Below are 24,546 nucleotides of genomic sequence, written 5' to 3' on the forward strand. Positions count from 1 at the left end.
TTAGTCATTATGGAGCAGCAGTGCGGTGCATAAAATCATGCAGATATGAGTCAAGAGCTTTTGGTTAATGTTCAACATCAAACGTCAGAATGGGGAGATCTCGGTGTATTTGTTAAGATAAATAAGAATCAGCCGAAATCCTGCGATTTTCACACACCAAAAATCTCTCGAGTTTATACAGAATGGTATGGGGTAAAAAAAAAAAAAAAAACATGGAGAGAGGCAGTTCTGTAGGCAGAAACACCTTGTTGATGAGAGAGAGCTCAAAGGAGGAGTGGTTTCGAATAACCACTCTTTGCAACCGTGTTAAGCAGAAAAGCAGCTCAGAACACACAAAACGTTGATGGACTACAGCGTTAATCCACGCTCAAGCACATTTTTTACTGTGGCTCAGTGGGCAATGTCGCTTAGCGGTCAGCAGTGTTGCCTCGCACCTCCAGAGTTGGGGGTTAGACTCCTGCCTCCGCCCTGTGTGCACGGAGCTTGCCTGTTCTCCCCATGCTTCAGCGGGTTCCTCCCAAGTCCAAAGACATGTTTTGTTTTCTGACTGGCATTCCCAAATTGTCTGCAGTGTGTGAACGGGTGTACGAATGTGCCCCGCCTCGTGCCCCGATTTCCCTGAGATAGCCCCCATTCTCCCGACGACCCTGTGTAGGATAAATGGCACAGAGAGTACTGAGTAGTGCTGTGAGGCGTATTGAAGTACGTAGGCGTAGCATTTCACTCCGCTGCCCTACAGATTTAACACCATGCACCTGTGATCTTATATTCCTGAGCTGCACTCGCAGCGGGGTTCTGGAAACACCTGCACTTTGAGATCATTAGCATAATAACCTTTAAAAATAAGCTAAAAGATGTCAAAATCCCCCCCCGATGAATGCACTTTGTTGAACTTTAGCATTTAGGCTTGAGTTTATTTTATTTCATTAAACCTGCACTCGCTTCGCCAGTGCGACTTCTACCTGACATTTTCACTCGTTGATTTATATACAGTCCTCTCCGAAACTATTGGAACAGCAAGGCTAAATTCATTTGATTCTTGCTGTAGACTGAAGACAGTCGGGTTTGAGATCAAAAGATGAATATGAGAAGAGAGTTTAGATTTTCAGCTCCTCGTATTGACATGTAGAACGTGTTAAACGACATAGAACATAGCGCGTTTGGTATCAGAACACCCAATTTGTAGGTGAGCAAAAAATATTGGAACATGCGACTGACTGGTGTTTCTTTGTTAGATTGATTGTTTAAACAATAAATAGCTCTGAACATCTACTCTTGGTTTTAGCCTTGGTTTCACCTGTGAAGACTGAATTTTCCATCCATCTTCTATACCGCTTATCCTTTTCAGGGTCGTGGGGTAACCTGGAGTCTATCCCAGGGAGCATGGAGCACAAGGTGGGGTACACCCTGGACAGGGTGCCAATCCATCACAGGGCACAATCACATACACGTTCACGTTCACACACCCATTCATATACTACAGACACTTTGGACATGCCAATCAGCCTACCATGCATGTTTTTGGACTGGGGGAGGAAACCGGAGTACCCGGAGGAAACCCCCGCAGCACGGGAAGAACATGCAAACTCCACACACACAGGGCAGCGGTGGGAATCAAACTCCCAACCCTGGAGGTGTGAGGCGAACGTACTAACCACTAAGCCACCGTGTGCCCGAAGACTGTATTTTTTTTTTAATAAAAAGGATAAGCCAACATGAAGCCCACAGAGCTGTCTGTGGGAGAAAAGCAAGCCGTTTTGAAGCTGAGAGAAGATGGAAAATCAATCGGAGGCATTGCGCAAACATCGGGCGTAGCCGATACAACAATTTAGACAGTCCTGAAAAAGAAAGAAACCACCGGTGTACTGCGCAACCAGACACCAAATGGAAGGAATCCCAAGGAAAACAAAGTCAGAGTCAGTGATATCCTCAACAACCTCCAAGGTATCACAAACCATCGTTCGAAGAAGACTTGTATATAGAGGCGGTACCACAAGATGCGAACCACTCATCAGCAGTAAGAATCAGAAAGCCAGATTGGAATTCACAGAGAAACACAGAGATGATCCACAAACGCTCTGGAACTGAGATGAACCTCTACGAAAATGATGGAAAGACCAAAGCGTTGAGAAAGAAAGGCTCCAAAACATACGAGCTCCTCTGTGAAACATGGTGGAGGTAGCGTCATGGCTTGGACCTGCATGGCTGCTTCTGGAACATTCTCACTAATCTTTATCGATGATGGAACTCATGATGGTAGCAGCAGAATGAATTCACAAGTTTAGAGGAACATTTTTATGTAACTAATTTCCAGTGACATGCATCCAAATGATTAATTAGATGTAAAGTCCAGGAAATAAACGCTGAAATCCTCAGCTCTCGTCTTATATCCGTCTTTTGACCTCAAACCCAAATGTCTTCAGCCCGGATGAACTGGCCTTACCGTTCCAATAGATTCAGATTACTCATTTGTCTGATACTATTATCTGAAGCTGTTTAAGCCAGACCGGATGACTTTTTCCATGGGAAATGGAATATTATATGTTTATCTTTAAGTATTTTACTCCTTTTAAAATAAATATTTTAAATAATAAAGATTTATACATACACTTTGACATAACGAGTTTCCTCTAATGTGTGTTTCTTATGAAGATTATAAATAAATCTTCAGAACACTGCGTGCAGCCAAGCTCGTATTTTCTCTCCAGTGTTTCAGCGCGTGCCATTTTTACTGCTGCATCTCCATCTAAATAAAAAATTCATACGGAGCTGACTGCAATGAGACGTGTCAAGCTCAGAGCCTGTCACTTCCTCCTGTACTCCTCTAGGATAAGATTTACCTTTAATGGAAAGCAGCAGGAGGTGAAGAGGGGATAAGACCACGTCATGTCGTGAAGAACAAGAGGCGTGTGAGGAAATAAAAAAAAAATGACAAACAGCCATTCGCCACAGCATATTTATTTGAGAGAATCGATGAGGAACAGGGCTACGTCTACTGCACATGAGCTGTTATTGAGATATTTCAAAGCACTGCAGTTGTAAAGCTGAACTTTTCATTATGTCAAGCACAGAAGATCCCAACGGCGTAACGCTGGTGATTCGTATCTGTGTGAAGTAACACAATGCTGTTCTATCTGGATCTGGATCTGTTTTAATGCTCCATATATCTGTATCTGTATTTAAACCGAAAGTGGGCTTGGATTAAACCAGAACAGCTTTTCTTTGTTTATTTTTATTTTTATTTTTATGAACCATACCATTATGCCCCTCAGGAACCTGAGAAAAAACTGGGGGAACAAAAATCCAAGATGAACGTCAGCATGATGAGTGAATTCTGGCTCTGACAGCTACATCACTTCAGTTTATAATTCATCTGAACACCATTGCGAATGGGTTGGCCAAGGAAAACAAAAGTTCTGGAACCAAGATGAACCTCTACCAAAGCAATGGGAAGTCCAAAGTGTGGAGAAAGAAAGGATCTGCTGATGATCCAGAACATACAAGCTCATCTGTGCAACATGGTGGAGGTAGTGTCATGGCTTGGGCTTGCACGGCTGCTTCTGGAACAGGCTCAATAATCTTTATTTATGATGAACTCATGATGGTAGCAGTGAAATGATTTCAGAAGGTTAGAGGAACATTCTGTCTGCCAAGTTACAGAGAAATGCATCCAAATTAATCGGGAGGAATGCAGCAAGACAATATTTCAAAACACACTGCCGACTCAACACAGGCGTTCATCAGGGGGAAAATGGTAGGTTTTATAGTGACCAAGTCAATCACCAGACCTTCACCAAACTGATCAGCGTATCACCTCCTGAAGAGGAGACCGAACGGAGAAACCACCCGAAACAAACAACTACTGAAAGAGTCTGCGGTAAAAGCCTGGAAAACGTCCCAAAATGAAGAAACCAGCAGTTCGGTGATGTCAGAGATTCACAGGCTTGGTGCATTTAATGCAAGCAAATATTAAGTGCTATTTTCAAGACTCATCTGTTCCTATACCTTTGCTCGCCTAAAAATCGGACGTCTGATACAAAAGATTCATAAGACTTATAATTGATCTCAACTAGAGATGTATGTGAGGACTGATATTTTTGTTTGTACCTTCCTGTGGTATATTTTAACCAAAACTTAATTGGTTGTATTTCCAAAAATAAAACAGTCTGTTAGCCTGACCGTGTTTCTCCAATTCACACCGGCCCACCAGCTAGCTCACCCGTCCCACGACCGACGGGCTTCTTCTGAGGCAACTTTTCCAACTGCTTGGTTTTTGAGGGTAAGCAATCTGCCGTCTTCCACATACACGAGCTCAGTTGGTTAAGTGTCACTCTTCAGCACATTAAACGGTGTTTGTGATTAATTTCACGTGTGGTCCGGAGAGTCTGTAGACAGAAGACTACCTCGCACCTCCAGGGTCGGGGTTTCGATTACCGCCTCCGCCCTGTGTGCATGGAGTTTCCACTTTCTCCCTATGCTTCACAGGTTTCCTCCGGGTACTCTGGTTTCCTCCCCCAGTCCAAAGACGTGCTTTGTAGGCCGATCGGCATCTCTATATTGTCCGTAGTGCATGAATGGGTCTGAGAGTGTGTATGGATTGGCACCCCATCCAGGGTGTCCCCCACTTCATGCCCCAAGTCCCCTGGGATAGGCTCCAGGATCCCCGCGACCCTGTATAAAATAAGTGGTACAGAAAACGGACGGATGGAGCTGCTGACAGAAATGTCTAAAAATGGAATTTGTTTTTATGCTTTATGCACATGGAGTCAGTGGAAACCTGCCTAACGACTGAGACGGGGGGGGGGGGGGGTTGTGGGCACCGGCTTTTCTTTCTTTTCTCATTTCTTCTCTGATGTTTCGACATTTGAACAGAAAGAACCATTCCGCTTGTGACATTTCGGCGCTTGTAGTTCCCTAGAGACGAGAGACGAACAGATGTTTTTCCTCACGAAATAAATATATAATGAGCAATATAAGCTGAAGGAGGTAAAAGCGCAGCTCTAAATGTTTGTCTTCTGGGAAAATCGCACACACACCAGATAGATTAAAGAATCATTAGAGAGGTTTTAAAGAGAGCTTTTTGTTTATATGGTAATGAAAGCACGGCATGGCGTATGGTGGTATTCACACACCACAAATTCTTTGAAGAAAATAAAAACAGGACCTACACATTTTACAGCTTCATCTATATACACTGAAGAGTTCCTTGAAGCGTTCTCCGAACGTGTTTGGAGTAAACACATTCGACTTACATTCTGGTGAGGTCACTAGTGCGGTGAAGTCAATAGCTGTGGTGACAATTACAGGGGCCCATAGCCCAGTCCACAAAATTCCAGTTAGCCTATAGCTGTGGTGATTTTTATTCTCAATGGAGAGCGCCATGATTCTTATCGCCAATAAATAGCCCTCTTAGCACTATTTATGCATGCCATGGTCTGCCAGGCTGCACGATCAGGACACATTATGAACTGTTGTGACGACAACACTATTATGAAAGAAACTGCCTGGCAGTCTGGAACAACAGGAAGTACAACAAAAGGTTACATATGTAGCTGTGTTTCTGCCGCTGAGTGGAGGACAGCCAGGGCCGCCCAGGTCACTCGGGTTGACAAGAACGGCCAGAAGGGAAGAGCGGGGAATACCGAGGAGCTTTAAGAGGTTACTTGTGTAACTCGTTGTGTTATTGGGTCTCGAAAAACTACACTAAAGGTGGCTTGGTCCTCCGCTATAATCACGCCTACATACGTGACCGAAGTACTTTCCCACTAAGTACAGGGAAATTTTCATCTTGCTCTAAGTATACACATGCCTTAAGTTAGAGATCAGGTTGAAAAAAACAAACAAAAATGGTGTATTCCTTTAAAAGCCAGACCTCCTTCAGGGAAATGGGGGGAAAAATGATTAACCTGAGTAATAATTTAATAGGCTGAAGATGACTTTCCTCTGCGTGTTCTTGCTTCTGACCTTGACTGCCGTTGTGACAGAAGGAGGCAATTATTTAAGAATACAATGATTCCAGAGGCACCTGATGAATACTCCTGGGTTATTTATCTCAGAATGATTTCACTCATGACTCAACCCCTTAGTGTTTATCTGAAGAGTCAGAATTCTCTCTACGCTTCTCCATGACTTCTCCTCATTCAGTCTTGCAAATGATCACACGAAGCCATAAATCGGCTGAAGACTTATGAACGCTGACTCCGCCCTCCGTACGTCGCTGGACAACTGTTTTTTTTTTTTTTTTTTTAAATCTGTACATTCAAACCAAGAGTTACGGTTGCTGCAGCGATTGCGAGCCGTACCATATTTGCTGCCGGAAGTTTTGAAATGTCACCTGCTTAAACGTTCGTTAACGTTCTTAAACCCGGGACTTTTCGTCACGCATCCAGAATGAACGAACCAAACGGACTGACCAGTTGTTCTTCGGGAGATGTTTATGGGTGGTTGGCAAACAACTTTACTGTGCATCACTGCCACCAACTGGACTGGAGTGCACAATGTTGATATAAACTACAAATAGCGATAACAGTAACAAGCCAATCAGTGATCATGTGGAAGGTGGGGGCCGTGATGGTGGTTTCAGGCCAGGGGTCATCGGTAATGTAGCAATACTCATGTCTCCAGGCTCAGTGTTGTGTAAAAGTCTGAAGGAAAGCCGTAATTTTCTGGCATCTTTAGGACTTTTTGTTCGAAATGCCCAGTTTCTCTGCAAATTTATGACCTTTATGTACTGGGGTATAATCTCTAATTATGTAAACACGGCAGTGTGGGTATTTATCGTTGATGTATTGTTGAAAGCCAAAAATCCTCTGTTGAAGTCCACATGCATTTGTTTTTGGTTCCTGTCATTACGGTTTCTTCCTCACTGTGCCCACCTGTTTTATGTTAATTAGTTTGCTTACTGATGCCTTGTTGTCTTGTCAACTCTTTTGTTAAAGCACATGCTTCTGAGTGCGTGTTCCTTAGTGATGCTGAAGGAAAGAAAGCCACGGAAGGAAACCAAGCTTCCGTCGTTGGTCGTCTTCTTGGCACTACGGCACACGGGTGAATTACTGAAGAGCACAAAGGGAAGAACTTCCACGTGGAGTCTGAGTAAAAGACTAGTGAACTATTAAGCTAATTAAAAGGTTCATTAAGGTTCGGCAAATACACATTTCACGTTTATGCTTGTTAAAAAGGAACAGCTGTAGTGAAACTGTGACAATATTTTCAAGTCGAGAGAGAGGGAGTAAACAAAACACACAAGATGAATTTCAGTAGTTTATCAGAACAATGTAAAAACACCATGCTCGCCATATCGACAGAAAACAATGGAATTCTTTCACACGCAGATTAACACAACATGAAGATAGAGATGTCATAACGATAGACATGTGACTTCTGCTCCGTGAGAGATGCTTGTGATGTTCTGATCTGTGCTCTGGCCATAAATAGTGATTATTCCTGGGAGACACACACTGTGTAGGAGCGCTGTGGTTATAAATCCATAAAAATGAATTTTTAATAGATAAGCGTGTTATTTGTGGACCAGTGTGTGAGGATGTGCCGCGTCTCTCTGTGTGGTCGAGGTTTTTTAGGCAGCCAGATGTTCTGTGTAAAACAAATCTGAATTGCGCTGGTCAGCTGTTTTATAGCTGCAGTGTGTGTTATCAGAACCCTGCGTGTTATAGGAACAATGTGTGACGGTGTGAAGAGGTGAGCCTGGGTTTACTGCGCGATAATAACGGGGTTTATTATACTGTAATTCAACACAATCTCATATTTGACTTGCAAAGTGTCTCATTTTCTGCACAGGTCAACAGAAACTGTGTGTGTGTGTGTGACCTTTCAGCATATTAAAAAGGTCTAATCGTTGTGTCTATGTTAAACAGCAATTCAACAGTATACAGAAAGAAAAGAAATAAAGACAGGAGGGTATGGTAAAGTGATGAAGTGGGTGGGGCCTTGTGATGGATGAGTGATGTGGGTGGAGCAACTGATGTGGGAGGAGCTGGGAGATGGCTAAGTGAATTGGGTGGAGCAACTGGTGGCTGAGTGAAGTGGGCGGAGCTGAGAGATGGCTAAGTGAAATGGACGGGGCAACTTGTGGCTGAGTGAAGTGGGCGGAGCAGCTGATGGCTGAGTGAAGTGGGTGGAGTGGGCTGATGTAATACTGATAAAGTGTACAGTCCTTTTCTCCACCCCTCAAGGATGAATCATGTTTAACATGTTCATGCTATTAACATGAAATTAACATCTCTAATGCTAATGCTGTGCAGAAATCTAAATTTAGAGTGTTTTCAGTCCGTAGCTGCATCACTGCCTCAGCCCCTTTTTCATTTTGCACTGTCTCACAGAAATAAAATAGCTGTCTGTCTGTCTGGGTGTTTCAGCGTATGGCTGTGGAAGGGCCAGTGCACACACAGACACAGAAACGAGGTTCCTCCGCAGGGATGCTGGACTTATTCTCCGCAACAGGGTGTGGGTGAGGAGCTCAGCAATCTGGAATTGAGCAGCTGCCCCTGGGAATCACCAGGAACCGTTTGAGGTGGTTCGGGCACCTTATAAGAGAACTGCCTGGTTATCTTCTGCTCGAGCTGTATCAGGCACGTCCTACTCGATAGAGACCCTGGGGCAGACCCGAGACCAAAGATCTCACACTTGGCTTGGGAAATATCCGGAAAACCCCATCCCAGGTGTAGGAATATCAGCAGCGTCAGGGTCACGGTGTGACCGGCTCTGACAGTTCCTCAAGCTCATCGCTCCAGTCATGATCATAACTAGCAGTGAAAACTCGAGCTATTTTATAGCGCATCTTCGAGTATCTACATCCCTAACGCACACCCCTTTTTAAAAAAAAAAATGTATAAAGGTCGTCCATATGATTTCTGCACAATGTGTAAGAGTGTGTACAGACTCAGTAATAAACACACAGGTATTAGTACACAGGTACTTCAATATAAAGTGGGACGTTTTTACTAAAGTTGAATTAAACTACTTTGATAATGATTCTTTAGCCATCCAACACCTTATACAGCTATTTAGAGAGTGCTATTCCGTGACGGGTCTCCTACAAGCCCCTCGCATTTCGTTCAGGGGTGAATGATGGGACAGGTAAGTATGCATATGTGCCTGTCTCTCAGTGATGCTATTGTAATGCTTGAGTGAACACACACAGACACACAGCAGACGTGTACAGCGCATCATCCGAACCGAAACTGTTCCCGTGGTCACGTGTGCCTGGAGTTAGAAATAGGGTTCAGCCGGGCAGACGTCTTCCTTTACGTTGCATTCGCAAAGCCGTTTGAAGGTGAAGTGAGCAAAGCGGGTGCACTTCCATTCCGGGATGCTTGCTGGTGCGTGAGAGTGTGTCCCTGCCGTCGTTGTATGTGCATGTCTGTGCGCGTGTAAGGTGGAGGAGGTTGTTCATATCTCCTCTACACACCCTGAGGGTACGAGTCCTCTCTTCTTACCGCTGGTCAGCTTGTAAAAGCCATCAGTTTCCTCGGCTTTCCCAACGCAGATCTGAAAGAGAACGAGTTATAACAAGTCACAGCCCAGATGCGCACTTCATTTCAGCATGCTCTCGTCAACAAACTCCCAATGCATTTTCAGAAATAGCAGACGAACCGGTTTGAATAAATAAATAAAAATAAATAAATAAATAAATAAATAAATAAGCAAGCAAGCAAGCTGCGCACTGTAGTTTGATAAATGTGTGAAATCATCGTGAATGTCCTGCTGGATTCATTTCTAAATGAAGGTATACAAACTTTTGCATGCAGCTGTAGGTATAGGAAAGGGTGTGGCATACAGTGCCCCCCACTAATATTGGCATCCTTGGTAAATATGAGCAAAGAAGTCTGTGAAAAATTGTCTTTATTGTTTAACCTTTCGATCTTTTGTTCAAAAAAAATAAAAATACTCTGCTCTCGTGGATATCCAACAATTGCAAACACAAAAAATATATAATTAAAAAAAATATATCTTTATTAAATATAGGTGTGTTAAGTATATTCCCATTGATATTAAAAAAAAAAAATGTAGTACACCTAGGTGATTAGGAACAGGAAATTGTTCAACCATGACTTCCTGTTTCACAGGGGTATAAATATGAGGTAACACACAGGCCAAATTCCCTTAGTCATTCATAACAATGGGTTAGACTGAGGAATATAGCTGTGATGTGCAGCAAAAGGTTGTTGAGCTTCACACAATGGGAAGTGTCACAAAAAAATCAATCACAAGCATTGAAAACGCCCATTTCACCATCAGGGCAATAATTAAGAAGTTCCAGTCAACTGGAAATGTTATGAATCGACCTGGAATTGGACGTGTGTCTATATCGTCTCAACGCACTGTGAAGAGGACGGTTCGAGTGGATAAAACATCTCCAAGGATCACAGCTGGAGAACTGCAGAAGTTAGTTGTGTCTTGGGGTCAGAAAGTCTCCAAAACTACAATCTGAAGTCACCGACATCACCACAAGCTGTTTGGAAGGGTTTCGAGGAAAAAAAGCCTCTACTCTCATCCAAAAACAAACTCGAGCGTCTTCAGTGTGCAGACACTACTGGACCTTCAAATGGGATCGGGTTCTACGGTCAGATGAAACCAGAACAGAGCTTTTTGGGAATAAACACAGAGGTGGTTTTGGAGCACACAGAGAGATAGCCATATGGAAAAGTCCCTCATGCCCACGGTTAAATATGGAGGAGGATCTTTAATGTTTTGGGCTGTTTTTCTGCCAGAGGACCTGGACATTTTGTTAGGATACATGGCATCATGGACTCCATCAAATATCAACAGATATTAAATGAAAACCTGACTGCCTCTGCCAGAAAGACTCAAATGGGCCGTGGTTGGATCTTCCAGCAGGACAATGATCCAAAACATCATCAAAATCAACACAGAAATGGTTTACTGACCACAACATCAAGATCCTGCCCTGACCATCCCAGTCCCCTGACTTGAACCCCATAGAAAACCTGTGGGGTGAACTGAAGAGGAGAGTCCACCAGCGTGGACCTCCAAATCTGAAGGATCTGGAGAGATTCTGTATGGAGGAACGCTCTCAGATCCCTCGCCATGTATTCTCCAACCTCATCAGGCATTGTAAGAGAAGACTCAGAGCTGTTATCTTGGCAAAGGGAGCTAGCACAAAGTTGACTTATTGACTAAAACGGTGCACACCATGAGAATTTTTTGGTTAAACAATAAAGACAATGTTTCACAGCTTTCTTTGCTCATATTTACCAAGGGTGCCATTTTTAGTGGAGGGCACTGTGCATGTACAACAAATGTAAAACTGAACTTATTTTCTAAAGCACATGAAGTTTCATGCAGGTTAAAAAAAAAAAAAAAAAAAAAAAAAAAAAAAAAAAAAAAAAAAAAAAAAAAGGTACACTTCTGCGGTAGTGCACTTTATTCGCTTTATGATGACTAATCTAAAAGTCAAATATCCAGAAATAAACAAGAGCCTGGTGAGAAACTCTGCAGCTCAGCAGAAAAACACCTTCACCACCATGCCAAGTGAAATTTCAGGCAGGACTGTCTGACCGGATGGAAATCAATTTAAATGGAAAAAGGTGTCATGTGAGGTGCGGAGAAAGGCAACTGTATTCATTTAACCAGAGATGATATTGTAGCTGGCTAGTTCATTCTATAGTTCGTTTACTGAGGACTAAGCGATTCCAAAAGACGTGCGCTCTCAGTAACCGTCCCTGTCAAACTGATGTGCACAATAACGTTATTTTATTCTCTTAACTTCTGTAATAATAACAACAACCAAAAACACAAAATCACGAATATTTAGGTCATACCCCAGACTGTATACTAAATAGTGTATCATCACTCCAGTAGTGTCATTACTGTTTATACTACAGGCATACAGCCTTGACCAGGGGCGCTGCTAGACCCTTTTCCCGATAAATCATTGTCTGATGAGGTAGATTACAGTAGATACATCTGAAAATTGAAAATACCCACCTCTCTGTGCTCCCCCCCTTCACTTTTCCCTGTGGAAACCTCGACTTGCAGTCATGTCAAGACGATAATTCATAACACAACATTGTAGCTGAGGAGAGAGCCTTTCACCAGACTAATGCTTATCACGGTGTTAATGAGTAGTATGTGAATTTGTATTTAGTTGAACGAGGACATCCTGTTTCCCAGATCTAGCTTGTTCACTGCTCAAAGAATGCTTGCTCATCGCTTTTAATTTGGCATTCTGTCACAAACAATGTGATTTAAGGTCTACATTCGGGTTGCAGCCATATTCCGAATATGATGTTTATATGTGTACAAGCATCAGAATATTCCTGTACAGAGGGCTGTAGCTAGGGAGCCCCACTGCCCTCCATCCATATCATATATGGCATAAGATGAAGGACCAGTTCTGCATCTTCTGCACCGCTTATCCTTAGTGGGTTGTGGGGAACTTGGAGCCTATCCCAGGGGGCATGGGGCACAAGGTGGGGGACACCCTGGACGGGGTGCCAATCCATCGCAGGGCACAATCGCATACCCATCGAACAGTTTTGTAAATGCCAACCAGCCTATAGTTTTGGACTGATGGAGGAAACCCTCGAAGCACAGGGAGAACACCCAAACTCCGCACACACAGGGCCGCGGTGGGAATTGAACCCTCAACCCTGGAGGTGTGCTAACCACACGTGCTAACCCCAACGCCACCATGCGCCCTTCCAATGTGACATATTTTAAACATTTATCAGATCACTTTCACACAGTCTATTTACTTGTAACAGAACATGGTACTGTTGTAAACGATGAACAATCAAAACAATGGCATTAAACCATCAGTAACTTCATATGAAACATTATTCAAAGTCCTTAAGCAACTGTTCTCAGAGCAGCCTCAGCTCTGATTGGTGATGTTCACTAGCTGGGGTGGGACTTACAGTTTTGTTGGGTTCCTCTGCTGGTTGTCACTGATTGAGCTGAAAGAATTAATAACCATCGGACTAAACCATCCGTAGGGAGGGCAGAGGAGATATTTGGAAAACTTCTTTCACGAAATTGCACGGTTTGAATTGAATTATTTTCGTGGTTTTCATTAAACTCTTAGGAATACAACATGAAGTTGTAACATATACACACTATAGTAATTCATAAAGTAGTACTCTGTTTAGTGGGGGCCCCCTGTGCAGTGGCGGCCCCTAAAATCGTCATCACCTTTCACCCCACTAGCGACCCCACTGTATACGTGGTTGTTGTAAGTACACCTGGAGTTGCCATTCCTAAATACCCCACCTACAGCTAAGCATCTGTTAGCGCCCATAATTCCTTGTGGACTGAGCATGCGTCTATACATCTCCTTTCGGTGGGTTTTCTGAATAAGGTGTTTACATGCAACACATTTCTGATTAAAACAGGCATATTCCCAGGGTGGGGATTCAGAATATCGCCTTAATCTGAATCAGGCAATCGGATCGCGGTGTTTACACGACTCCGTGCTTAACAGATTGTTAATGTAAACGTTGCAAGCTTTTTTTTTTAATAGTGATTTGTTCATTTAGAGGGCTAGTTAGTTAGTATACTCACGAAAATGCTAAGCAGACACACCTGCCTGTCATTTTCAAGTAGTCCTGAAGACTTTGATTAGATTGCTCAGGTCCAAGAGGTGTGTTTGATTAGGGTTTCGAAGAGAATTTCACAGTTTCAGTGGCCTCTTCCAGTATATTCTCGGGTATTTGTGTAAACAAAAACAATGTGTTTGTTTTTGGGGCTCTGACAGACTAGGATTGGGTGGATTTGAAATGTAATGAAAATGTGTGATGGGATTTCAGGTCAATTTTTTTTTTTGTATTTCAAAAACATAAATAAAATCATTGTCTTTTCACACGACGTGTATACCGGTGTGTATTTATTTCAGGAATTTGAATAGAAATTAGGTATGGTCAGGTATCTTGCATTGATGTCTATATTTCTGCATAAATATGACATAAAACGTCATCAGATTTCCACAGAAGTCCTAAAACTAGTTAAAGAAATCCAGATTAAACAGTAAGACTAAAATATTACACTCGGCCATTTATTTATTGAGGAAAACAATCCGATATTACGATATCTGTGAGTGGCAAACGTATGCGAACCTTTGCTTTCGGTATCTGGTGTGACCTCCAGGGGAACAATGCTCTTGAATTCCCTCCATTTGTACACAATCTCTCTGATTGTAGATTGGTGCAAACTCTAGAGATGGTTTTGGGACCTTTTCCAGCCTGATAAGCATCAAGAACTCTTTTTCTCAGGTCCTCAGAAATCTCCTTTGTTCGTGCCATGATACACTTCCACAAACGTGTCTCGTGAAGATCGGACTCTGATAGATCCCTGTTCTTTAAATAAATCAGGACGCTCACTCACTCACACCTGATCCTCATCCCATTGATTGAAAACACCGGAATCTAATTTCACCTTCAAATTAAACTGATAATCTTAGACATTCACATACTTTTGCCACTCGCAGATGTGTCATATTGGATCATTTTCCTCAATAAATAAATGACCAAGTGTAATATTTTTGTCTCATTTGTTTAATTTGGTTATCTACTTTTAGGACTGATGATGTTTAGGTCACATTCACACAGAAAATATAGAAAATTCTTTCAAGCGCCACTGGGTCTAGTTTGTCCGTCTGTAATTAGTGTCCGTCACTTGAGGCGATTCGGAAATCTGCAGCTGTACGCACGTGGACACTCCGTAGTGATCTTGAACGAGTGGTCAGTTTCGTTGCTAGCCGGTTTGACCGGGACGTCTCCACGGCAATCACATGACGTCACAAGACAAATAAAGTAATCTTGGGAAACAGGATGTAATTACTGTAGAATCTCCATGATGCCAATGTTGACAAGACAGTGTGCCGCTGGCTACAATGATGTAATGCTGCTACTGGTATGTGATTACCCTCGTGGCCTTTGTGGACTTCTCTGAAAATCATACAGGGATGAACTCAAATCAGTAGCCTGGACATCGGGGACAAACGCACTGTCCTGGCTATTAGTTTCTTATTTGTAACTGACATGTAGGTTCAACAATACTAGTACAAGAAAAACTTCATTTACAGGTTTGTTTATCTTTTCTTCTGTCACCGTTCTTACAAGGATATTTCTCAGCCAACATTTTATTTTGTTTATTGTGTTTATTTGTTTAACCCAGCTATTAAGTTATGGGTGACCCATGTCCACATCTGACATGTCTGAAATATTGGTTAAATCTCTCTTATCTCTTTGAAATGTTTTGACTTTCCTCATTTAGGGTTATGAACTTATATACAAATGTCTTCTTTATTGCCATAATAAAATGTTTACTGTTTTAAGCTGTTCTTTGTGTGTATTTAAACTGTGGGAGTCATTCTGAACCATGACATCATTAATGTAACTTTTTTTCCTCCCAACATAATAGGAGGGATAATTACGTACCATGTGATCAAACCGAACATCAAAGAAACCAAACGTAGGTCATTTCATTAGGAGTTGGACTCGACAAACGAAATAATAGGTGTGTATGAAAGTGCGCTGAGGTGAAAATTTGGGTCAAACAGAACATAGAAAAAGAAACATAACTCCTGTGTGTGTGTGTGTGTGCTCACCTGTAGCTCTTTTATGGTCATTTGACCTTTCTCGCGGTTGCCATGGAAACCCTGAGTGACCTTCCACACTCGTTCTCCAGGACGAACCCGCTGCACAAAGTTAGCGGGGAACGATCCGACTTTGTCTCGACTCTTCCCCTGACACACACACACACACACACACACACACACACACACACAATCAAGTGAGACAGTCACCATAGCAACCCCCGCCAGCAAGGTTCGGAGAATTTTTTTTTGTTGTTCTTGACACTGTATGAGTCACAACACACTTCGTCAAATTAAATATGCATCAAATGGCTCAACAGATCGGTTTTATCTTTTATTCCTATTCGTTAGTACTGTCTTCCGCGATTTTTCTTTTGGACCAGGCTAACGCAGGCGGCAAAGTTTCTGCATGCCTTTGAGCATTAGACGCATCGTTTGCTTTATACGGACAGAGGGGAAAAAAAGGGTAAGGATTCACACCGTCGACAAGCACGAAAAACTCGATCAGTGTTATCACAACATGCCGCGCTTTCAAAGTGGCCAAGCTTGTGGTTTGGGTTCTGAGGCTTTATAAGGCACTGAGGAAAATGCGCATGAACACACGTACAAACATCATTTTATCTAAGAATCCAGACACGGCAACTACGCCAATTACTGCTTAAAAGCAACAGTGCTTTCAAACGGATCATAAAAAGCTGATATTTTCTATCAGCAGACTCACGTTGTGGCTACGCTCTACGGCTCAGGTGCACGGTTTAGCTTGCTGGCTCAGGAGGTCGGGTCGATGTGACCCAAATTGGGTTGATAATGGGAAACTCAGCATGCTGGGTCAGGGATGTAGACCGGAGAGTCAGGTTGTTGCAACTGCAGTTTCAGGAAATATACTTTTTCTATTCACGTTTCACCTTTTGAAAATAAATACATAAATATTAACGTTAGTAGCTAGTTAAACACGACTGTGTTTTCTCTGTAACGTTCGGATTATCGGCTGGTCGAGTTCATTCTACCCCTGCGTTCGATGCGCGGGACGTACACTCACGTGATATTCCTGTGTTTTAGTCAGTAAGGCTGTTTTTACACTCGGGTGTCTACAGCAAATGTAGTCATTATTTACCCCGCAAGTTGGATTAAAGTGCACCTATTATGGTTTTTCAGATATTCTCTTTCATGTAGTGTGTTATAGAGCTGTTTGTGAATGTAAAAAGTCTGCATAGATTCAAAAATCTAAGCACACGACAAACATCATTGACTCCCAAAAGAAGGAAGCGATTCTGAACGGCTAAAACGAGTCGTTAGTGATTCCCGACTTTACTTCCTGTACTAATATACTCAGGTTTGTAACACCTGATCATCATCTGCTCGCTGACAGGCGAAGCTGAAACTCGTTACGGTAGTGGGCGTTTCCTTTCTGAAACACGGTGACAGCGGTAGACCAATCATGACAGACTGGGACATCTGACCAATCAGAGCAGAATATGCTCTCTGAAAGGAGGAGTTTAGAACGAATCCTTTAGAACGGATCATTTAACGAGTCTTTTGGGACACTGGGGGGAAAAAAAAACAAAAACAGTAATGCTGAAGTTGAAAGTATGAGCACGTTCAAGTGCTTCTTGACCTCGGATGCACTTTAATCTATCGTATGAGACCTTTACGACAAAATCAGGCATGTTTCAAAAACCAAAATAGGTGCACTTTAATACAAATCCATGCAACGTGCTGATCAACATCTTCATGTCCTTCCCATATCAGGGAGCTGTTGGTTCTACTTGACAATAACAGCCACGTCATAATATTTTAGCAGATTTACTTCAGTTCTGGGGTTGGTTACATTCCAAAAAGATCTACGAAGCTAGGATGCAGTGCTGCCGATAGTCAAAATGTTGGGTTTTTAAATAATTTTAAAAAATGCCTGTAACAAGTGCTTGAATTAAAGAGATAGTAAATTACATTCCATTCTGAGTCAATGATGAAATAATAAAAAGATGCCCTCCATCATCAGTGAAAACAAGATGAGTGTGTGGAAAGTCCTTGAAGTGCCATGCGAGCAGCAAATATTTCCCTTATTGAAATGGTAAAAGCTTAAAGTGATGGAGGAGGGGAAAAACACAAGGAAAGAAGATACAACAATCTTCCTTTAAAAACACTTCCCCCCCCCGCCTAATGCAACGTTTATCTATATAAACATTTTTATTTAAGAATGAGTACTGCTGTTCGAAAATAAATAAATAAAATAAAATAAAATGAAGAATTCCTTTTTCAAAAGCATCCAACCCGGTCCCGCAACCTTTCCGAAGTCCTAAAGCTTTCATTCAGGATTCAGTGTATTTCTCTGTGTGAACCAGGTGGCTAGTTTTGGCCTGGCTTACTCGGAAAAAAAATTAATCAAAAGGGATCCTTTCTTTCTGAACAGCTGAGCATCAGTGTTTTGCCAAATGTCTCCACCCAATCTCTTAAGAGTAATGCACGAGTAACTGCTAGTCTTTCACATCTTCGGAATAAGCGAGCCAGCATTTCCTCTCTAGCACAGAACAGGCATGTTGTAGCTACACCGGCGTCCATAAGCACGACGGCCCTATGTACAGCGCTGTCAAAAAGTATTTGGAAAAATAAGCTGGGAGGGATGTTTGAGGTGACGGGGAAAAAAAATAAATAAAAATTATCCGATACCAACTGGGCCTGTGTGAAAATGTATTTGCCCCCGTCGTTACAAATTCCCCAAATCTATGAAACTGCCTTGATAACGGGGTACATCTGGACTAGACACAACCAGGCCTGATTACTGCAAACCCTGTTCAATCACATCATCACTTAAATAGAACTTTTTCAACAGCATGAATTTGGTTAAAAGGTTTTACTCAGCAACACGCTATAGCAAAGAAATTCCAGAAATGATGAGGAAGAAGGCGATTGAAATACATCAGTCTGGCAAGGGTTACAAAGATCTTTCAAAGGCTCTGGGACTCACAGCGAGAGTCTTTATCTCCAAATGGAAAAACTCGGCACGGCAGTGAACCTTCCCACGATTCCTCCAAGAGCACAGCGACAACTCATCACATAAGACACCAGCTGGGGCACTTCTTTTCCTGAACAAGGTTTGTCTGTAGGGTTCATTGTGGGCTGAACACGTGATTCACTTGCGATATAAACGACGACTCAAAACAATCAGGTAGTCTTTAGTTAGCGAACTGGTCTGGCAAAGATCAATTTTAATTGCTACCTTGGCTGCATGCGAACATTTAAGCAAGTATTCAGTCCTGAGTAACAGCAATACCCAGAGAGAACTGTTTCACAACCAGAACCCCTAACGTCAGATTCTGGGTTCAGGTTAAATCTAAAAGGATCTTTTCACAGTTTCCCTTGTCTTAGAGTGTCAGTTAATTCATTTTGTTGTGTACAGTGCTCTGAAAAAGCATTTGCCTGACTTCTGTTTTTGTGTACATCTCATACTAAATTGTTTCAGAAATTAAAAACAAAATCTAAGATAAAACTGAACAATAACCCGCCACCCCCGCTGCTTTACTTTACATTACCTTCATTTTGCATTATTAGGTAAAAGATCACCTCACTGTGGTTATCTTTATTATTATGTATGTTTTGCTATTATGTGTCTACTGCCAATCCTTAAGAGCTGCTACACTGTTTTTCATTGTTCTTAAATCGATCTCTCTCTTATTTCTCAGTTGAGATAACAGATTTCCATGGGCAAACTGTGAAGCCGTCCAGTTAACAGACACCCTTGTCTTATTTCCCACTGCATCTCGAAGCGAAAGGACAGCGAAATCCTTCCCCAACCTTAAGAATATAATAGATAGTGTAATCCATGGTACAAGCTTTGTACATATCCTAAAAGCTGAGCGTATGCGATCTACTCTTGTCAAATGCCTTGTCTTGATCGCTGGATCGAATTTGCACGTTCGATCATGCACCGTACAAGGACAACAATGTCCATTATTGTGCATCTAGGAACACGGTCTACTGCAACCGTTCTCATTTCAGCTGGCAGTCTGGTAAATAGTTCCATCAAGGCACCTAAGGTGCAGCGTCTGATTTTGAATTCTAGCTCTCCATGGTTGGCACGTGGGCTCTGATGAGAGCTCCTTTAGGTTGCTTGTGAAGATAGTGACCCAATGCACGCTTCTTTACTTCTTTCCTGTGATATTCTTACTAACCATTTCATTTTTCAGAATTCCTATCTCCCTTTTTAAATCTTCCATGGTGGTCTTTTCCCATCCCTATGGGTGCCAAAATTAAAATGCAAATGGAACTTCTATTTGATTTCTATTTCTTTTTTATTTTATTTTTTTACATTTCTGCCATATTGAATCAGTAATGAGATATACATTCAATATCACACATAGATTCAATACGCCACACATTCGCCATACACTCAATATCACACTTTCCCTATCCTCACGCTACAATTTGGCCAAAAATAAAGCACCTCTGCAGTTCTGTCAATGATGTAGACCTGTCAATCAAACTGTCTGGAACACTCTGCCATACAGTTGTTATTATTAACCGTAGAAAGATAAGACATAAGATGGTGTGATTTATATGTACCAAAATAATTCATTACACACCTTTTCATTTCTATAACTTATGAACATTATTATTATAATTATTATTATTATTAATAATAATGAGATCACTCAAAATATCCAAAGAAAGGAGTGTTTTCTTCCCCAATATAATGGCAAATGAGTCCTCGGACATGACAGCGCCCCCAGCCTCAGAAGGCATGCTCCCTTCCCTCCAGCTCACATTAGTAATGTTTGGACCGATGCAAATGGTTGGATGATGTATTTTGTACACATGGCTTTTATATATTAGGTCAAAAACCCCCCACAGAAATAGACCTCATGTGCTTATCAAACCCACACATTAATAAGTCAGATAACTGTATAAGTAGTCAATCTGCTGTGAAAATAACTGCTCTCAGAAACTGACTCACACTGAAATAGTGCCAGTGTCATATTATAGGACGATTATTTTATAAGTGAGATGCAGTGGGAATAAATAACTCTGTGTGCTGTTCGTTCCAGTGAGAGTCAGCACTTCAATGCCTTTCTTCCATCAAAGGGGAAGGAACGTTCATTCATTTTTCATGAAGTACTGTTTTCGTCCATTATGTTCTTTCATCCTGGGCGAGGTCTCAAAGTGCAGCAATCATGGCGCACAAGTGAAGAACGGAGCACAAAAGAGCACAGAGGATCTTTTTCGTTTTGTATGACTTTTCTTTCTCTTATTTCTTAATATCTATCGTCTGCTGGATGGCGACTGTGAAAGGGGATGGGGATGAGCACCAGGTAGAATTAATGAACAATGATGGGTGAAGTGGCTACCTGCTAGCAAGAAGACTCCATATTGACAAGGACATGCACAGAATCCGTTAAGCTACAGCAAAGGCCGATGCAAACCAGAAGCTCCATGGAATGACTGAGTTTGGGAGCCAACAGATTTGGCACAGAGGAAAGGCAGACCACCAAGACCCCTGTAGGCTGAACCACAGGGCATCTAAGTTCAGCCAACTACAGCAAGAACTGAGTGCACTGAAGCACCAGTACGAGGTGGCAGGAAAAGTTGAGTGGGAGTGGTTGTTAGAACTCTGGTACATGTTGGCGTTTGACAGCCGCCACATCAGATCCTTTGTGGATAACTTTGCTCAACAACTATGTCAGTGCCAAGGTGCAGATAGTTTCAGCAGGGTTTAGAGAGGCTGCACATGGATGTGCGTCAAGTCTGCCAAGGTCTCTGGTACTCAAGAAAGTAAAATTGGTCGACAAGTTCTACTTCTTTGTGGGAGGCACCCTAGTCCACACCAACTTTGATGAATCAAATAAGAATTGGGAATTGCTCCTTGAGGGACACTGTCTCTATCCAACCATGACTCCAGCTCCTGGCAGGTAGAGTCAAGTATACTAGGGAATTCCAAAGTTTGGATTTACCAGCATAGCATCCTTTCATGGTTCTTGTGGCCCCTACTGGTGTAAGATGTCTCACTCTACACAGTCAAGAGCTTCAAGAAATACCACTACTTTTTAGGTTCTTAGGGCTCCCCTGCAGTACAGGGAATCCAACATCCCAAAGATCTCACAGCGGGGCATCAAAGTGAGGACCAGCATGAAGTGGAGAGCAAAGCACCCAGTAGAGATGGCAAAATCATGTACAAGACATTGGTTGGATCAGTCGTATCAGGAGGTTCTGGCCTGGGTAGCATCTCAATGCCTCACTATGATGAAGCACAAGGCAAGGAGAGTTGCAAACTGATCTAGGAGAAGGTGCAACCATGTCTAGAGAAAGTCCAGGCCAGCAGGTAGGTGGGGATGGACAAGCTAGGAGCATAGGATGGACAAGAAGATCATATGGACTGAGCTCTGGCTGGCCATTACCTAGTCTATTAAATTCCTAGTCCAGCCTCAGCTGGTGTGCTGTGAGCATACAACTGGCAATTGAAAGTGAACCAACTCAAGTTTCCTGTGGACACTGATTAGGCCAGATATGAGCCCGATGTCAGAAACATTGAGACAGGTGGTAATTCTAGGGCACAAAAAAAACAGAGAAGGTCAATTAGCAGAAGAGAGCAAAATATGCAGACTCGGTTCCTGAGTATCACAGACAGGGATGAAGGACTGGGTCGCGTGGATGAGGGTGTTTGATCTTGACCCCAGGTTACATCACAGACAATTGTTCCAAGTGCTTCAGAATATGTATCGGACATAGTGGACTCAGGTGTAGTCTTGGTTTAACAGGTAAGATGAGTTTTCTTTTAATTGTGTCACTGCTTCCATAACTGGGAACTAATGAAGTGGAATTCACCCCGTGTCAATGTGCTGTGACACAAGCAACCGTATCCTGTTTGGAGCAGACAGGAAGAGGGCTCACATGAAACAATATGTGGATAGGAGTTGCTTTTGGAAGTACTCGTACGTTATTTCTCTCTACAGAGAGAACATTAAAGCAAGAGAGCGACACAGGATGTGTTATCAGCAAAGAGACTGTTCTGTAAGTTTCGTCTAGAGCACAAACACGACAGGCTTTAAAACGTTGTGATCAGCTCCTGGGACTTTTGCACTCGCTCATTTTGTCTGTGGATTTGAGCTCTGAAAATGAAAAAAATCCACGTCTCTATCTTCTAGTTATAAACATGGAATGTTTTTTTGGTTGTTGTTGAAATTTTACACCCAAAGCGATTATACCGAGGTGATGCAGATTATGGAGGCGTGACAAAAAAGCCGCTCTTGGGACCGATGATGTCATGAAGCTGGGTGTGACTTGACTGGTGGTGAATTTGGACGGGATTTGAAGGGATTCTACTTGAGCTCAGGGAGCGAGACGGACCAGCTTATTTTCATTTCTCCATTCCACTTATCCCCTAGACAGTCTGGGAGACCTTTAAAAAAAAAAAAAAAAGTTAAAAAAAATAAATAAATAAATAAAAAGTTTAAAAAAAAAGAGTGGTGGAACAGAAATGGTCTGTATTCACTTCAGAGATCTGGAGTAAATCCTGGGAGACCGACATGTTCACATTATGCTGTGGAAAGTTGTGACACTATAAAGAGAGGTTTTATTCAGAGAAATACTTAGAGTCTTAAGAGTCTCAGAGTCTATTAATATTTACCGGATTGCGTATTTTTAAAGGGATATTACTATTTCATCACACTTTAACTCACTATTTTGGTAGCTCTAATGAATAAACAGAGCCAATCCGGACCTCGTCTTCTACGCTTACAGCTCACTTTAAGTTCATTCAGATTTTCATCCATAGAAACTTACTACTCGAGATGTCTTTTTAGTAAGATGCGTCTCCTCCAAACTCCTCCACGGGGGGAAAAAAAACCCTCAACTTTTATGCCATTTAAAGGGACGATTCTATTAATTCCTACAGAGTGTCATGTTTATGTATTTAAGAGAATTTAAACGGCCTGCCATTGTTTCCAGAACGTATTGATGATACCCAAAACCTACATTTCAGGCTGACATTATAATGACATCAAGCGATCCGATAGCGGGACTGGACAGGAAATTGAATCGGATCGAATTAACACCCATGATCCACGACACCTAAGTTTCGAAATGTCGTTTATTTTGAATAAATTGTGCACGTTAAAGAAAACGAGCTGCTCTCACCTTCCACCAGTCCTCGTTTGAGTCGTCGATTACCTGAACACGATCGCCCGGCCTTCAGGCAAAACACGGAGAGAAAGGAGGTGGGGTAGAACACGTAAATGACAACGTTCTGTCAAACAGCAGTGCAAATTTTGCATAAAAACAAACAACAACAAAAGATAAAACAAGAAATGTGATAAAACACTCAAATGCCAGTTAAACTGTGGGTGTGGCCTAATATTATAATGAGCCCACTTTGATACTGTCCCAAATCACACATCATGTTTACTATGTGCAGTACATTATGGGATTTCACAAGAAAACTATTTTAACAAAAAAAAATTCTCTGTTATCAGAAAAGGCCTGAGATGATGAGACTATTTTTTGATGCAGAAGATCTGCAGGGACTTTTTATTTCCCCTCATCAAAATTTCATACTGTGGTGTGACCTGATAATGACTCTGTGTGTGTGTGTGTGTGTGTGTGTGTGTGTGTGTGTGTGTGTGTGTGTGTGTGAGAGAGAGAGAGAGAGTGTGTGAGAGAGAGAGAGAGAGAAAGAGAGAGAGAGAGAGAGAGAGAGAGAGAGAGAGAGAGAGAGAGAGGGTGAAAAACGAAATCCACACAAGGACAAACATGCACACACACACACACACACACACACACACACACAGAGCGTTACTTACTGAAGCTCAAGGTCGTTTTTCTCCTGCGGCAGGAACTTGTACAACGCCACATAGGTGTGAATGGCGCGAAGCTCAATGCGCCTGGGTGGCTGGAAACACACACACACACACACACACACAGATCTGCTGTATTTGTCTGTAAGTCCAAGATTACAAGACTCTAGCGCTGATTTCTCTGTTCAACGA

The 24,546-nt window shown here is 42.2% G+C and overlaps 1 protein-coding gene across 2 annotated transcripts in view; it reads right to left on the reverse strand.

Moving 5' to 3' along the window:
- Window positions 1-7,247: 7,247 nt before the first annotated feature.
- Window positions 7,248-24,546, reverse strand: part of LOC108274351 (SH3 and cysteine-rich domain-containing protein 2) — a 31,189-nt gene continuing 13,890 nt past the window's right edge. Inside the window, exons 8-11 of one of the 2 annotated variants that reach the window (XM_017484477.3) lie at window positions 24,361-24,449; window positions 23,699-23,750; window positions 15,584-15,721; window positions 7,248-9,504 (exon numbers count right to left, since the gene is read on the reverse strand). In XM_017484477.3, coding sequence (XP_017339966.1) covers window positions 9,406-9,504; window positions 15,584-15,721; window positions 23,699-23,750; window positions 24,361-24,449 — 378 coding nt within the window. In that variant the 3' untranslated portion in view covers window positions 7,248-9,405. The remainder of the gene's footprint in view (window positions 9,505-15,583; window positions 15,722-23,698; window positions 23,751-24,360; window positions 24,450-24,546) is intronic. The other variant, XM_017484480.3, reaches the window with a different exon arrangement.

Source organism: Ictalurus punctatus, chromosome 13 (assembly GCF_001660625.3).
Source record: "Ictalurus punctatus breed USDA103 chromosome 13, Coco_2.0, whole genome shotgun sequence".
Taxonomy (NCBI): Eukaryota; Metazoa; Chordata; class Actinopteri; order Siluriformes; family Ictaluridae; genus Ictalurus; species Ictalurus punctatus.